Here is a 15,630-nt window from a genome sequence, read left to right on the forward strand (position 1 = left end):
CGCGCAACTGAGGTGGCGGAGATCCCATCCGATAATGAAGCGGATGACATGGTGGAGCTGCTGGTGCCATCGTGGGAGCTGGCAGTGGTTCGGTCGGAGGCCGAGCCCTCTGGCAGGCTACCGAAGGATGACCTAGAGTGGCCCTGCCCCGAGGGCCCATCAAAGGTGTGGTTCGTCCTTTGGGATTCCCGATATTGATAGCTCTGGGACATCCTTGGGGGGAAGGGACTCGCCATGGAGTCTGATCTCGCCTAGCTGTTGGTGAAGCTCGAGGACGCCCAGGAGCGGGTTAAGTCCACCCAGCATTTGGTCAAGGTCGACCTGCAGCTCGCTGTGGAGGTGAGTTTCCCGTGTTTGTCCTTGACCTCTTGGTCTCTTGTTGGTTGCCTTTGCATGCTTGTTTTTTGTTTTCGTAGGGTCTGAAGGAGATGTCGTTCCATAAGTCCCGTTTCCTCCGAATGGCTGAGCTTGAGCATCAGCTGGAGTCTGCCCGCCATGAGTCCTAGGACTGGGCGGCCGAGGTGACCGTGATGTGGGCAGAGGAGCAGCGTGCAGTGGAGCGAGCGACCATTGCTGAGCGGGGGCTTGAGGCGGCAAAGGCCCACTAGGCGGAGACCGAGGCGAGGCTACAGAAATCCCTGGCGGACACCAAGGCAGTGCTCCAAAAATCCCTGGAGACCCTTGAGTCAGACCAGAATGCTATGAAGTCAGAGCGAGATGCCCTAGAGTTGGCATGAAAGGCCCTAGAGTCGGAGTGAAAGGCTCGGTCGGAGGCAGACCAGGAAGTGCTCACGCTTTGGGGCCGAGTGATAGGGACGGAGGAGGTGAACGCCCCGCTGCGCGAGTAGGTGGCCTAGCAGGCAAAGGAATTCTCTACCCTTGAGAACTTCCGCCTCGGTACATACCTTTTCTATTTTTCGTCGTGTTGGTTTCTTCCTTTAGCTTATTTCTGAGCTTGTCGCCCCTCTTCTAGAGCTGGGCGGAAAGGTGAAGTTGTTGGAGCAGGACCTGGAGACGATCAAGGCGACGTTTGGCCGGAATGCGGAGGTGCTGGCCAAGTCCCTTGAGGAGCGACATGCCCTCGTGGGGGAACTTGACTAGATCCGTAATGTTACCCAGCTCATTGTCTCGGAGGTCTTTGGGTCGGTGCCAAGTACTAGCGCGCCTGCTATCTAGCTGGCAGAGGTTCTAGATGAGGTTCGGGCCCTTATCACACACAGGCTATTCTACGGAGCGTCACGGGTGTTGACTTTGGTGGCGACGTACCACCCGAACCTAGACTTCACCACTATCTGCAGTGGGTATGCTGATGGCTTAAGCACGGAGGACATCCAATCGCTCGGGGAGAACTTGCTGTTGCATGCAAGGATGGTGGTAGAGTAAGTCTCTGCGTAGGGGGTGATGGATGCCCGTCATGAGGACATGTCCAAAAGCGTGCGTCAGGGGACGTTGCCCAGCCTACGGATGGCATGGAGCCTGCGTCGGAAGTGGACATTGCCCTGCCTTCAACCGAGTTGAACGTTGTCCCGCCGGGGAGCGAGCAGCCCGTGCCTTCACCGGTCGCACCGACAGCAGATGCCGCCGAGCCGCCCTAATAGCTTGTAAAGTATAAGTAGTTTAGTAGATGTAAAAAGTTTAAGTTCGTGGGGGAGCCCTCGAGTAAAACATTCTTGTGTACTTAATGACTACAATTGGTTTCGTTTTTTTGTGATGGAGTCACTCCATTCGGAGAAGCTTGTCCCTTTCATTCTTTAGTTTTACCTTAGCATAATTTTGTTTTTTATTCTTTCTTTTTCGTACTTGCCCATTTGTCCCGTAGGCTGCAACCTTAGGAGCCCGGGGCGTGGCCCGCGAGGCTCAGCTGCTCATAACCGTAGGTAGAGGCGGGGTGCGATCGGTTGGAATACTTTAAAGCAAAGCTACGTAAGGCAATTTAAAGGAATGAACTACCCTTTCGATCGGGTAGGAAGGAGTTTCACTATATGATAATAAACAAAAAAGAGAGGTAGTAGTGCACCCTCGTGGAGCCCCCAAGCAACCCAGGCCAAAAATGTTTGGGCCGAGGCGCTTTTATAGGAGCAAACGTTAAGTAAACAATGGTAAGACTGAATTTTAGGGGAAAATGGCATAGCTGTTCCAAGCGTTGGTGAGAATGTCGTCGTTGTCATCCTTCAGTCGATAGGCGTCCGGTCGGAGCACCTCGGCCTTCAGTCGTCTAGATCCTTGCCTGCTACGCCCCCTTTTTTGGCCGCTGCTTCTTCGCCTTTTCTTCCTTTGGCCTGCCGGCCTATCGCAGAAGGCGCTTGAGGAGCTTGTAGACCTTGTAGAGGTGTTTGATGGGGTAGGCGTGGTTGGTGCACGGGCTCTCCATGAGCTCGTGGAAGTGGTCTGGAAGGTCCTACTAGGGCTGCTTGCCCATGTGATCAGCCGTGGCGACCAACGTGGAGTTGGTCGGTCGACGGTGATCTCTTTTGTTCTTTTTCCCCTTTCTACGTGGAGGGGTCCTCGTCCTGATCCTGGCGCTTGGCCTTGCCTTTGCCTCGGCCTCCATTGGGGCACTGCGAAAGCAGCGCTCGCTGGATGCGTTGGACAAAGGCCCGTGGTCTCGGGCCATCCGGGCTGGGACTCTGGTCACTGTTGCGAGCGTCTTGGTTTGGCTCAAGCCGCTCATATATAGGCGGTCGGTGCAGAGCGGTCGCCAAGTCAAGACGAGGCATAAATGCGGCCTCTTGTGCCGCGCTCGGCGGCTGTAGCGGTGAGCGAGTGGAGCGATTCGTCTAGTACGTCCCCACTCCCCTGGTGGGGAGAGAGGCCGCAAGTCAGTGTCACGATACAGAGCTCTCCGCCTGTTGAACGGCGACGGTCTCCACTAGTGCCCAGAGGTTCTGGTGGATCGCCTGTTCTTGGGGGTCATTCGGCTCGGGAAGGCCGCACAGAAGCATTGCCGCAGCGGCGATATTCTGATTGGCCCGAGCGAACTATGGGGGATCGTTCCCCCTGTCCATGGTGTTGCGCTGGACCCGACGGGTGTGACCCCAGGCGTCGCTCGCCGGTTTATGCACACAGAGCGCGGTGTGGGGTGCCAGGCGTGCTAGCGCAGTCGGTGGCTAGTTCAGCCGCTGTTGTCGTAGCTCCTCGCCATGCTCCCATGTGAGCGCAGGGTCTCCGCATGAGGGTCCAGAGGGGCATGAGTCTGTGAGGACACTGCTTTCGCCGGTGGCTGTCTTAGAGCGTCCGCCATAGCGCACTCCCAGGACGGACGGTGGCTAGGCGCCACATCGCCGATGCTGGAGTCGTCACTCTCAACATCATCATCCATGAGGTCGAGGAAACAAGTGGGAGCATAGCTCGTCATCCCCACAAATTCGGATGTGAGAGGGGGCGGCGCCAGCATCCTTCGGAGCCCCCGGGCGTATGCGTCCGCGGGAGACACGAGGCCGTAAGGGAACCGATCGCATGGCGGTCGCGGCGGGGACAACTGGGTTCTTCTGGATAATTGGCGAAAAATAGAGAATAGTAAGTAAATAACAACATGTACATTACTCGTAGCGGGGTTTGAGCAGAGAGTTTGCTCGGAATGAAGTGCAGATGCCTCGTCGTTGAAGTTGTTGTGTGTCCCAGAGCCGATGGAGGGTGCCCCTCCAACGGGCGCCAGAACGAGTGCCTCCTCGCGAAGGCGTAGTACGCCGAGCCTGTCGGCGACGAAGTCCAGGCTTCCAAAGAGGAAGGCCTGGGACGGCTCGGTGACAGGTGGAACCCACATCCCAATAGGTGGGAGTGCGGGAAACTCCAGTGAGTCGAAGCAAGTCGTATCGCTTGAGCCCGCCATGGTGAAGGTGGTGGAAAAGTGGGCTATCCGATGACCAAAAATTGTTGAACGTACAACATCTTCCCTACGGACGGCGCCAGCTGTCGGTGCAGAAAGTGACCAACAAATAAATATTTGTAGTTTTGCCGTACGTTGTGATCGGAGGTGGCCTAGCACTCGATGACACAGGGGTTATACTGGTTCAGGCAACGTGCTCTACGTCCAGTTCGAGTCGATCGGTGACTTTATTCCTGAGCCCAGGTGCTCGAAGTTTGCAGTGGGGTTACAAACGAGAAGAAAAAAGATAGGGGATACAAGAGATCCGATCAGACTCCGGTCGGAAGGGTCGAGAGTGATAGGAGTCCCGCTATGTGCTAAGTGTTCAAGCGTGTGCTTGTGGTTCGAACCTGACGGTTCTGTGGTTGTGAACTAGTGAACTTGATCGATCTGATGAATCTGAATCAATCTTCATGAACTTGGATGATCTTTTTTTGAATGGGAGAGAGCGCATCCTCTTTTATAGATGAAGGGGATGACCTTACAAGTGAGAGGGAGAGAGTACGTTTGCTTCTAAGCCTTGTTGCCCACGCCGACGGGTACCGGACGATGGTAGGCGCCCACAACACTATTGGATGTCAGATGCACGTGGGAGGCTGTGTTGTCTTCTTCGGGTATGGCAGACATCGGCGCCTGTCATACTATTGATACCTGGAGGCATTTAAGGGGTTTTACCATATTCGCCTGGTATGGTAAATGCCGGCGCCCACAACACTGTCGATGCCCAGAGACATGTGGGGGGGGGCCTTACCGTATGGGAGTTAATGACGCCCACAATACTGTAGGGGAAAATATTGGCGCCTACAATACTGTTTGGGTTCTGTCGTGCCAGGGAGGTTGCAGAGCACTGTTTCTGCAGGTGTACAGGGTATGGTCCCTGGTATTGCGGTTTGACTTGTGCACCCTGCCTTGCTTTCTTCGTTCGTTCCCTGGTCCTTACCGAGCGAGCGTCCCCGATCGGTTGGTCCCAGTCGGCTCTGATCGCGCCAGTCGGAGAAGAGCAGTGAGCAGGGGTTTGTCGCATCCCCGGTCGGACACACAGGTCGGAGTCAGAAGTAGTGCTTTGGCCATGCATTCTCGTCGGAAAGGCCGTCCGGAGGCGGGCTGGAGACCGAAGCGAGTGCTCCGGTTGACGAGGTGGGCCGGAGTCGAAAACAGACGCCGTTCCTCCTCGACCAGGCCTTCCGGTCGGTGATTAAATCGCCCTTCTGGCCTGTTGTTCAGGTACTTGGGCCAGCCCATGAGGTGTGCGTTGTTTGCAACGTTGCCTGCTGGGCCGAGATTTTGTTGGGAAGCCGGTCCGCGAGGGACCCCCGGTTTATGAACCCGACAGTTTCCCAAGATGTGAATTATATATATTATAAATATGTTTTTGATAATAAACTTAAAACATAAATCTTATGTTGTTAGCAAATATAATTCTTAAAAAGTAATGGTTAAAGGATATAATATTTAATTTAGAACAAAGGTAGTGCAACACGAAAAAAATATAGGGAGTACGTGGTTGAGCTACCTTGCACAACGTTATCTACCTCTTGCTCTTTTCTTGGTCGATGGTCACATGCAGTATAGGGTCAAGACCCACCGAACTGTAATTGGTCATGGTATCAACCAAATAGATTGAAGAACTTGAAATATATGTCGCTCGTGACTAACTCCCACATGCGTGTCAATATCTTTGGAAGATTGTTTATATATATATAGGGAGTTTTTATTCCCATATACAGGGGCAGACCTAGCATTTGTTGCTTCTTTTTCCTCCTCTCCCACCTCTCTGTCTGTCTTCATCTTCTCCTCACTTCTTCCTCTCTAACCTTTTAATACAGCACAAGAGCGCCTGTGTATAGACTGAGTTTCGAAAAACAAACCCCAGGGGGTCTGGATCCGCCATTGTTCTCCAATGACCTTGAAAACAAAACAAGTACTTCATTCGTCCATGAATATTGAAAATATTTCCAAGGCTCTGCATTTGTCCACAGACCAGGAGGGGCTTGCTGATTGACTAACTTTCATAGGGATGGGATGACCTTTATTTAAAAATGCTGAGGCGCCATCAGCCGATGCTTACAATCTGGATGGCTGATTGATGTACTGCCAATTGCAAATGAAGAATGGACACCCTGTGCATAAATAAAGAAAACAGTTGATGAATCAAATCCCACAATCATGGTCAGCAGTCTGAGAAACAACAATAATCTGCCAACCATGCATGCTGGTGAGGTCTATAGGCTAGTGCGTACGTCGTAGGGTACAACTAAACCACACTGCCGATGACTACAAGTCTTATGCCGTCGTGGGAAGAGATTATATAAAAAAATGGCATAAACAAACAGTACGTGAACCGGATAGAAATTTGTTGCGACCGGACGCAAACAGAATTTGTTGCAATGGTACATATGAGCAGTAAACGAGATACTCCCCCCGTCCCATAACAAGGTCTTGTTTAGATACCCTCAAAATTCCAAGTTTTTTCACTCTCTCTCCATCACATCAATTTTTAGCCGTTTGCATGGAGCATTAAATGTAGATAAAAAAAATAACTAATTGCACAGTTTAGTTGGAAATCACGAGATGAATCTTTTGAGCTTAGTTGGTCCACGATTGGACAATATTTACCAAATAAGACGAAAGTGCTACTATTCATCGGGTTGACATTTTTTTCAATCTAAACAAGGCCCAAATGCACTTCTAGAGTTCAATTTTTTTTTCCCAAAATAGATGCACCTCTACATATAAGATAAACCAACTTCACTTGTCTTTTTTCAACTTCTCTCTTCCCGAGGTGTAATGATTACGGAGTACACCTTTATAGGGGCATATACTCCCTCCATCCAAAAAAAAAAATGTAATCCTATATTTCAAATTTTGTCTCAAAAAGAATGTAATTGTAGAGCCGAGATCAACTTTTCCAATAGAACTCACATATTAAAAGTTAAAACTACCACTCCTCTATCCATCCATGGGATGATGGGAAGAACATTCTAGAATGTAATTATTGTTTTTCAGTTTCTACCTATGGGGAGAATGATGGAGGAAATGTAAATGCATAATTTTACACCTACACTAATTTTACCTCGAAAAGTAAGATTTACATTCTTTTCAGGACGGAGATAGTATGTAATTTCTCACTAACCTTATCTATTTATCTAAACTCTAGAAGTGCACTTATTTAGAGACGGAGCGAGTAGCTCGATCAAACAAACGTGCCGAGAATGGAAATGTAACCAACACTGCCGTGGTACGTGAGTCTGTTGACGCATCACATCAGATCCAGTATTCCAGTGGCACTGGCAGGGCAGCTGCGTGACTGATGGCTGAATGGCTCCGGGAACCAGAACCATACTGGCACATTAGCAGCGATGGATGTGATCACTGCGTGATTGTTGCTGGTCCATGTAGGTGGCACATCCATCTCTCATGATGGCGCCACTGGTGATCTTTGCTGGTTCAAAAACGTACGTTGCCACGTCCATTTCAGTATGGCCTTATGGGGACGAGTTCTAGTCATGTGACAGTAACAGTCAAACGGTAACAACTCCAATGACCCTTAAATAAAACTAGAGAGACCAGAACAGATTTTGCAGCGTTGAGGCAGTCAGCTTGGTTGTTGGGAGACACTTCCAGAGCAGCTTCCGCAGCGCTGCAGAGATTCTGTCAACGCAATGCAGCCCACCGTTCGAGAGTCCCAGATGCCTGCACTGCAGGGTTCCCGTTTCTGTTCGTGCCAACCCAAGCAGAGCAGAAGCAGCTGCAGCTGCAATATGCAGAGTACCATGCAGAACAATTGGACAGAACGAACAATGTATCCAGAAACAAGGGTTATATATATCATGCTGTGTGAAACCTCAGCCGTAAAATTGTTGGAACGATTCTTCTCTTCACTTCACGGAATTTGGGTCCTTATTGGTGTAAATAAACAAGACAATGAGCAGGAGCCACGCATGGAAATTTGGGTCCTGCTGCTCCAACCGGTGAGGCAGCCGTGGCTGCAGCGGCGATGGATGGCCAGAACAACAAACACAACAATGCATCTGCAGCTAAATGATCATGAGTCTACAGTGTCTTCAGAGACAGGGCGAGGCCCCTACATCTCGGAGCTCCTCATCTTCTCGCTAACGGTCGAGCCAAAAGCTGGCCCACCCTTCCTGTACGACACGAGGTATTCCACCGGGTACCCCTTCAGCTTCTGAGGCATGATGCCGAGGTCTTCGAAGGTGAGAGCTGCAGAGGATGTATGGGAAATACTTGAGCAAGGTGCATTGAGCAAAGCGTAACAAGATATTGCTCGGTTTGTAAGTGAGATCCTCACCATCTTCAGACACGAGGTTGTCTACAGCGAATGCATTGATCTGATCTAGGTTGAAAATGGAAGGGGTTAGCAGGGGGAACGGCACTTTGTTGAGCAACATTTCCCTTGGGGAAGCAATAGCCTGAGAACCACAGAAGTCAATACAAGAGTCTACCTAATGCCCAGTTTTCTGGCCAACATTTACTAGTAATTAAATTCACACCCTTGCAACAGGAAGAGGAACATTGACATATCGTGGCCATTCACGGATTGTTTCATACATCAGCTCAGCCTGTCATAATCAATCACGGTCACATCTCCTTTTCCTTCACATATGCAAATTAAAATATATTCATCAGGACAAGGTTGGAGTAACAGTTACCAGCTCATGGACAGTGTAAATCTCAGGGCCCCCAAGTTCATATATCTTTCCCATGCTAGTGCCGTCATCCTTGAGGGAGTTGACAATAGCAGCAGCAACATCGATTACATAAACAGGCTGAATCCTGCAAAAGGAAACATTATGTAATTTACCTGCTGGCAAAGAACTTCTAACATGCATAAAAGATCATTTCATGTCCTGAACTCATTTTCAGGTCAGGCATCAGGAGGAGAGTCAACAGGTAAGCTCAATTACTTTGTAGATCCACCACTAACAAGCGGGAGGAAACCCCAATTCTTTGCAAATTGTGCCCATCTGTTCAAAATTCGATCTTCTGTGCCAATCATGGTAGCAGGCCTCATGATTGTAGCCTGTCGATGGATATAAACAAAATTTTGGTTAAACTCATTGCTTAGAAAAGGGATACAATTTACTGATGGCTTTGACCTTTGGATGGTCATGAAACAATAATTATCATAGCCTGCTGAATTACTAAACAACAACAACAACAACAACAAAGCCTTTAAGTCCCAAACAAGTTGGGGTAGGCTAGAGTTGAAACCCAACAGAAGCAATCAAGGTTCAGGCACGTGAATAGCTGTCTTCCAAGCACTCCTATCTAAGGCTAAGTCTTTGGGTATATTCCATCCTTTCAAATCTCCTTTTATTGCCTCTACCCAAGTCAACTTCGGTCTTCCTCTGCCTCTCTTCACGTTACTATCCTGACTTAGGATTCCACTACGCACCGGTGCATCTGGAGGTCTCCGTTGCACATGTCCAAACCATCTCAACCGGTGTTGGACAAGCTTTTCTTCAATTGGCGCTACCCCTAATCTCTCACGTATATCATCGTTCCGAACTCGATCCCTTCTTGTATGACCGCAAATCCAACGCAACATACGCATTTCCGCGACACTTAGCTGTTGAATATGTCGTCTTTTCGTAGGTCAACATTCTGCACCATACAACATAGCAGGTCTAATCGCCGTTCTATAAAACTTGCCTTTTAGCTTCTGTGGTACCCTTTTGTCACATAGGACACCAGACGCTTGCCGCCACTTCATCCACCCTGCTTTGATTCTATGGCTAACATCTTCATCAATATCCCCGTCCCTCTGTAGCCTGCTGAATTACTAAAGCTGAAAAAAAATTATCACCTCAGGGAATTCTTTCAAGATTGATTGCTCTCCTGCAGCTTTTGTCCTCAACATTCTAGATTCAGAAGACGGTGATGCCCCTAGGCAAGAAACCTGGATAAATCTCATGATACCACCATGCTCCTTAGCAATCTGTGTAGAACAGAACATCCAGTTACTAGCCAGGCACCACTGAAAGTCTTGTCACGAGTTGTATTCTCATATTGCAAACATAAGTAACATAAATGATTGGATTTTTTCCCCAATTGTTTATGCAGCATAAATAGCTAGTGGCTTGATGATGAAATTATGTAATCAGGAAATTCCTCAGGGCAGTGGCTTGATGACGAAATTAATCAGAAAATTCCTCAGGGCAAAAACTCATGCACAAGCAGCGGTTATATTCTTATCAGAACCTGCCAATATAGCCCTAAACTAACAGACCAATGACGCAATGGCTCAGTGAGAGGAGAGACATGTTATTTACTTTATACTTTAAAGCAACATCCTCTACATGAACCAACAAGCTAAGCCCTACAAAAGGGCGTACCCAGTGCAGAGAGCTCCCGCTCTGTGCGGGGTCTGGGGAAGGGTGCCAGTGGCAAGCCTTACCCTCGCCTGTGCAATGCGAGAAGACCGCGACTCGAACCCTACAAGCATTTACAAAAAGAAAGACAAAAGTGAGATAGAAGAATTCATCTTAACCAAAAGGCCAGCTACAGTTACCCAATGTCAGACTAGAAAAGGCTAATATATCTTTGATTTGTTATGCCAGATCTGGGTGCAACCTAGCCTAAGCCAACTACACAGGTACAATGAAAATCAACAGCCATGAATTACACGATCCTGTTAAGTGGCAACCTAAACTTGCAGTCATATGCAAGAGAACTGGGGAGATTGGTGATGATGTGACGTGCATAGGTGAGCCAGAGGCCCAGAGCCAGGGTCCCAGGGCTCAAGTTTTTTCACTATGGCTGGGCACCATCGAATCCTAATTTTAAATGGCCCTTGCAGAAATAGGTTACATACTTTCCCTTTCCAGAAAAAAAGGCCAACATATTTAGATAGCAGATCTGAAACAGAAAGTAAAATGGACAGGGCATACCGTTGCAAGTTGTTCAGCCATATGGTGGTTTACTTCTTCAAAGCTGTAGTTCCTTGTTTCATACTCTCGTCCTGTTGAAACGGAGTTAACAAAGTCAAAATAAGATATGATCATGAAAAGCTGAATACAATATATGTACCAAGTTAAACACACCTATGAGGTTAATAACCACATTTGACTTGGCCATAACAGCCTTAATTGAATCAACATCTCTTGGATGGTATTTCATCGGCACAATCTGCCAGAAGTCAAAAGGATGAATAAATAAAAAAGGATTTAATTGCTAAACACAGTAATCTACTTGTTTACTGTTTTACCTGACCCAAGTCACCCATAATCTTCAGGTGGCGATGAGAATCCTCGCAACCTCTGAATGGGACAAGCACTTGAGATCCCATCTTGGCTGCACAACAATTAACGTTTGAGTAACCCTTCTATTCATAAATTCAATTTATATAGCATCATAGTCTTACCAAGTTGTTGCACAAGATAACGCCCAAGAAACCCAGTAGCTCCAAACACCGTGGCTACGATTCCACTATTAAGGCAAAAAAATATGCTCATTATAAACCAGGGTAAGGTACATGATTAAGACAACTATAAACTATGACTGGAAATTTCTAGTGTTTGCATACAGATATGGGAGATGCGATGATGGAGCTATCATGCTGGACCAAGAAATAAACACATCACACATATGTACTCTAACCTAAATAGCTAATTTCATGTTTTGAGTTTTGAAGACACAGTGCAAAAGATGAACGGTACTGTAGCATTGCAAGATACGAAAAGCAGCTCAGACTACATTGCAACGGTTTAGATTCCATGCAAAACCAAACCAAGCAATGCCATCCACTAAAATATGTCACAACTTCAAAAGGCACATGGATTAATGCATCATCTACATGGTTAAACTGATTAACATGAGCAAACCAATATGCATCACGAATTAATACAGGTATCCACCTGCCTGTAACACACAAAGCTACGAAAGCAGTCGGTACTCAAAATGATAAAGGGCAGCAACTTTGCCCGATGACATAGTCCAACAACTTAGGTCATAAATTGTTAGCAACCTAACAATTGCAAAGAAAACATCAACCAGAAAGAGCTTACTAGCAACACTAGTAATAAGATTACTGAAGGTTTTCATATATCACCACACACTCTTGCAACGGTAACCGTGAGTGGAACTGTAACTCAGAAATTTCCAGGCTACAGAATTCTATAGGGTCCTCACTATATTTCAGATCAGGCAAAGTTAATGGTACGGACATTTCAAACAATAGCTACCACACCAATCAATCAACGAACTCAATCTGGTGCATGCATTGCCAAGTGTGATTCTGTGAACTACATGATCTGATGATCTGAGCATCACAAAGGTCACGACAAGGCTGACTAGGCACTCCATCTATGTTTGGCAGTTGAAATAGATCACAAATTCACAACACTAGCTCAATCTCACCCAGAGGGCCAACCAGGTACAAGCCGCCGCAACACTTATGGCCGTTTAATTCAGGAGCAATCAACTGGAAGAAACGGAGTCCGAGTGTTCACCTCACAGAAGACCTCCCTCCGGTGCCCTTGCGGACGAGATGCCCGGACCCCTTGACCGCCGGCTCCCTCGCGGACGACATGTACCTCGCGCCATCCGCTCCGCACAACCCTGAAAGGCAACTGCCTCTGAGATCTATCTATCCGGCGGGAGGGGCACGCGTGCGGAGAAGGGAAATGGAAATGGTAGCTACCTTGGGGAGCGAGCCCCGGCTGCGAGGCGGATCTGAAGGCGGCGATGGCGGCCGAGATGGAAGGGGAGAGATGGTGGTAGAGGAGGTGACGCCTCCACGCCGCCGCCTGCATCGTTGCTGTCCTTGTCGCCGGTGGACGGTGGTGGTCGGCGGAGGAGGAGGCGACGAGGGGGCCAAGTGGGGGTGGCGATGACGACGACGACGGTGAGAGAGAAAGGAATGGTAGGGTTGTGGGCTTGGGGCCTTGGGGCGTCCGCATCTGCCAATCCGTGGGCCGTGGCCCAACCCAGTCCCACGCGTTACTGGACCGAGGCCCACTGGAGCCGTTACAGCGCAGCCAATACGGACCGTTGGATGAGCGGGCGGACGGCCCAGATGACGTGCGCTGGGCTGCTGCTTTGGTTAGGTACAGCTACAGCTGCAGAACGCAGCCGATCCGGGGCTGGTTGCCTCGTCGCCTCGTCGGCTTCCTTCTCCCCCGGCGAGCTCCACGGCGGCGCCGACGAGGGGATGGACGCGCAGCCTAACTGGAGAGCTGGGGCGGCGGCCTCGAGGCTGTCGTACAAGAATGCCACCATCGCCGTGTGCGCCTTTAACCTCCTCGTTGCGGCCCTCCTCCTCCACAACTACTTCTCGTCCTGGACGCGCATCGCCGGCGGGGACAGGCTCGATTCCGGTACGGTTCCGTGACCTCGTGTTCGCCCTGAATTTCTCATTTTGGCTGGGATGTATGGATTGAGAGGTATGTTCGGTTTGGTCCCAATTGAGCAGTACGGTTCACTGGCTAGCAAAATTCGGGGATTTTCTTCCAATTAAACGTGGGGTAAGAACTTCTGATTATAGCTCCGCTCGGTGTAGGACATGTCGATATTGATCCATCTTTGCAAATCCGAACACCTGAGTCCCACATGAATTCTAAGATTGTGCATTTGTGCTTGCTCCAAAAATGCCTCTGTTAGGGTTACCCCCTCTGTCAGCATTCTCAGCCCAATTGCTAGATCCTTGACGGAGTTAGCCTTTTTGGTGCTTCGTTAAGTCTGTAAGTAAGTGTTAGAATTCTATCATGGGTTCTCCTTACAAAATTCTGCTCACGTTGTTATTGTGCGCCTCGTTTCTATTATTTGATAACTAAATTCAGCTTAAGTACTGGATCCTACTATTGTGCAGCTCAGCTTCGGTATATATGGGAATCTGAGGAGTTGCGTCGTGCTATGGAGCCTGTGGATTTGATCAGAAGAGTATGTTTCCATGCACTTTGTTTATAGTGAGTTATTTGAGATAGAGATGGGGATACACACCATGCTGCTGCATGGAATACCTTATTTTTGAGAATTCTTGTTGATCGTTACATAGGTGAAGGAAATTGAGCAAGAAGCTTATGGTGAGCATGGCATGGCGACAGATGAAGATCCTAAGCAGACTGCTGCCGTTGATTTATCAAAACGGCTGAAGGATTTAAGGGCGGGGAATGATGGCAGTAGCCAAAAAGGTTTCCTTCAACTCACTGCTCAGTCTTTTACTTGTTGCAAATTTCGGACAAAACATAATTTGGATAAACATGGTCCATTCCTTAGAATGACCAGGGATAATTTGAACCGTTGTGCTTTCATGCATGGTTAATGCATCACAATCCTTAAAATGATGTCATGGTAACTCTATTTGATTTACAATTTATTAAATTTTCAAAATAATTTGTCTCCTTATATCTCACCGGTTTGACAAAAAATTGGAGATTCTTTTCTTTTTATATCTAGAAGCATTTACAACTCAGAGATACATAGCATGGCAGTTCTAACCGACTGCCCTTTGTTGTCTTGTGCAAGAATATCCTCCCAGGAACAGAATACCAGTTGTAGGTGGAAACTGAATCAATTGAATCGAACATATAATATACAGTTAGACTTTACATACATAAAGGCAAAATGACGAGCATTGAAGTCAGCATATGTGGGAAATAAACTTTGTTTCCAGTGTCGGCACGGCAGTTAGCAATTCTGGAATAGAGTGCTTTGCTAGAACAGCTTGGCAGCTTTCTGCCCTTTGCCCTTCTTGTGAACCTGTTGAACTGATGATCTTGTGTGAACATCTCCAGCTCTTGAAGAATGGCGTAAACGGAAGATGGAGCGTGCAAGGCAGCGAGCGATCGAAAAGAATGGGACTTCTAGTGCAAAAACTAAATGAAGTGAGACGTGTTATTCGGCACAAGGGATTTTGTTTTCATGTGCCTTGAAGCTGCTGCATGGTGCATTCAAGTCAATCTGTCCATTGTAGGCGAGCGGAGCTGTGATAACCCATGTTTGTAAAATCACTGGCAGCGATGTTCTTGTAGAAATGTGAAGTTTTAATATATGTGATCATCCATGTTGTTCTGTTTTAACTGCCATGCATCAGTATCAGCTTTATTTGTTCATGGAACCGTCCCTTTAAATGCCGGCCAGGAACACAGCAGACGATCAGTTGTAGATGTTGGTACCTAGAATCAATTCGATTGAACATGTAATGATAGAGTATACAGCACACACACACACACACACACATATATATGTGTGTGTGTGTGTCGTTGTCAGCATATATTATATGTGGGGAATAAATGAACTTTGATTCCAAAAGTGTGCATGCACTCACCTAAGCCTATTTACCCGCGTCATACACTCATACTCATCAGTCTTATGGGCTGATCGACGTATAATGATATACTCCCGCTATGTATGTGGACAAAACAGAGGTAGTAGGCACGATTGATGACTCACTGTTTGTAACAAATAATAATATCATACAAGGTCACTAACTAAGGCCCTGTTCGCTTAAGCTACTTTTCAGCTATGGATCAGTGTTTTCCTCTCATAATATTTCAATATAAGCACTAGTATAAACTAAATTTCAGCATAAACGAATAGGGCCTAACTCCCGACTCCCGAGTCCGTAGAGACACTCAGGCACATAGAGTACAATTCAAATGTTAGGGCACACCGTTAAAAATATATAAAGTGATCAGCTAGGACTAATTTTTAAGGCTCCGTCCGCTTGAACTTATCAGCCGTACCGTTTTAGTAAAATAATAGTATTTTCTCTCACAATAAATTAGCATCAGCATCAGCTCGCC

The 15,630-nt window shown here is 47.8% G+C and overlaps 2 protein-coding genes across 2 annotated transcripts; one reads left to right on the plus strand and one right to left on the minus strand.

Annotated features, from left to right (window-relative positions):
• Nucleotides 1-7,670: 7,670 nt before the first annotated feature.
• Nucleotides 7,671-12,801, minus strand: LOC136467952 (NADH dehydrogenase [ubiquinone] 1 alpha subcomplex subunit 9, mitochondrial-like). Its single transcript, XM_066466796.1, has 12 exons — nt 12,528-12,801; nt 12,337-12,445; nt 11,250-11,314; nt 11,094-11,179; nt 10,930-11,014; nt 10,777-10,847; nt 9,693-9,824; nt 8,791-8,906; nt 8,536-8,659; nt 8,377-8,445; nt 8,175-8,295; nt 7,671-8,086 (listed from the first exon to the last, which is right to left on the minus strand). The coding sequence occupies exons 1-12, from the start codon at nt 12,784-12,786 to the stop codon at nt 7,950-7,952; spliced, it is 1,374 nt and encodes a 457-aa protein (XP_066322893.1). The 5' UTR covers nt 12,787-12,801; the 3' UTR covers nt 7,671-7,949.
• Nucleotides 12,802-12,887: 86 nt separating this feature from the next.
• On the plus strand, nt 12,888-14,888 carry LOC136467953 (uncharacterized). The gene is made up of 4 exons (XM_066466797.1): nt 12,888-13,203; nt 13,695-13,765; nt 13,881-14,016; nt 14,620-14,888. Exons 1-4 carry the CDS (start codon nt 12,903-12,905, stop codon nt 14,706-14,708), a joined length of 597 nt encoding a protein of 198 aa, XP_066322894.1. The 5' UTR covers nt 12,888-12,902; the 3' UTR covers nt 14,709-14,888.
• Nucleotides 14,889-15,630: the final 742 nt, after the last annotated feature.

Source organism: Miscanthus floridulus, chromosome 7, assembly GCF_019320115.1.
Source record: "Miscanthus floridulus cultivar M001 chromosome 7, ASM1932011v1, whole genome shotgun sequence".
NCBI classification, from domain to species: Eukaryota; Viridiplantae; Streptophyta; class Magnoliopsida; order Poales; family Poaceae; genus Miscanthus; species Miscanthus floridulus.

What these genes read in the sequence shown, in the direction of transcription:
- LOC136467952 (XM_066466796.1), bottom strand. Translation starts at nt 12,786, where the DNA reads ATGCGGACGCCCCAAGGCCCCAAGCCCACAACCCTACCATTCCTTTCT. An exon ending in TTATCTTGTGCAACAACTTG is followed by an intron (nt 11,180 to 11,249) that starts GTAAGACTATGA and finishes ATTGTTGTGCAG; the next exon opens with CCAAGATGGGATCTCAAGTG. An exon ending in CAACCTCGTGTCTGAAGATG is followed by an intron (nt 8,087 to 8,174) that starts GTGAGGATCTCA and finishes CATCCTCTGCAG; the next exon opens with CTCTCACCTTCGAAGACCTC.
- LOC136467953 (XM_066466797.1), top strand. Translation starts at nt 12,903, where the DNA reads ATGACGTGCGCTGGGCTGCTGCTTTGGTTAGGTACAGCTACAGCTGCA. An exon ending in CGGGGACAGGCTCGATTCCG is followed by an intron (nt 13,204 to 13,694) that starts GTACGGTTCCGT and finishes ACTATTGTGCAG; the next exon opens with CTCAGCTTCGGTATATATGG. An exon ending in TGATGGCAGTAGCCAAAAAG is followed by an intron (nt 14,017 to 14,619) that starts GTTTCCTTCAAC and finishes GAACATCTCCAG; the next exon opens with CTCTTGAAGAATGGCGTAAA.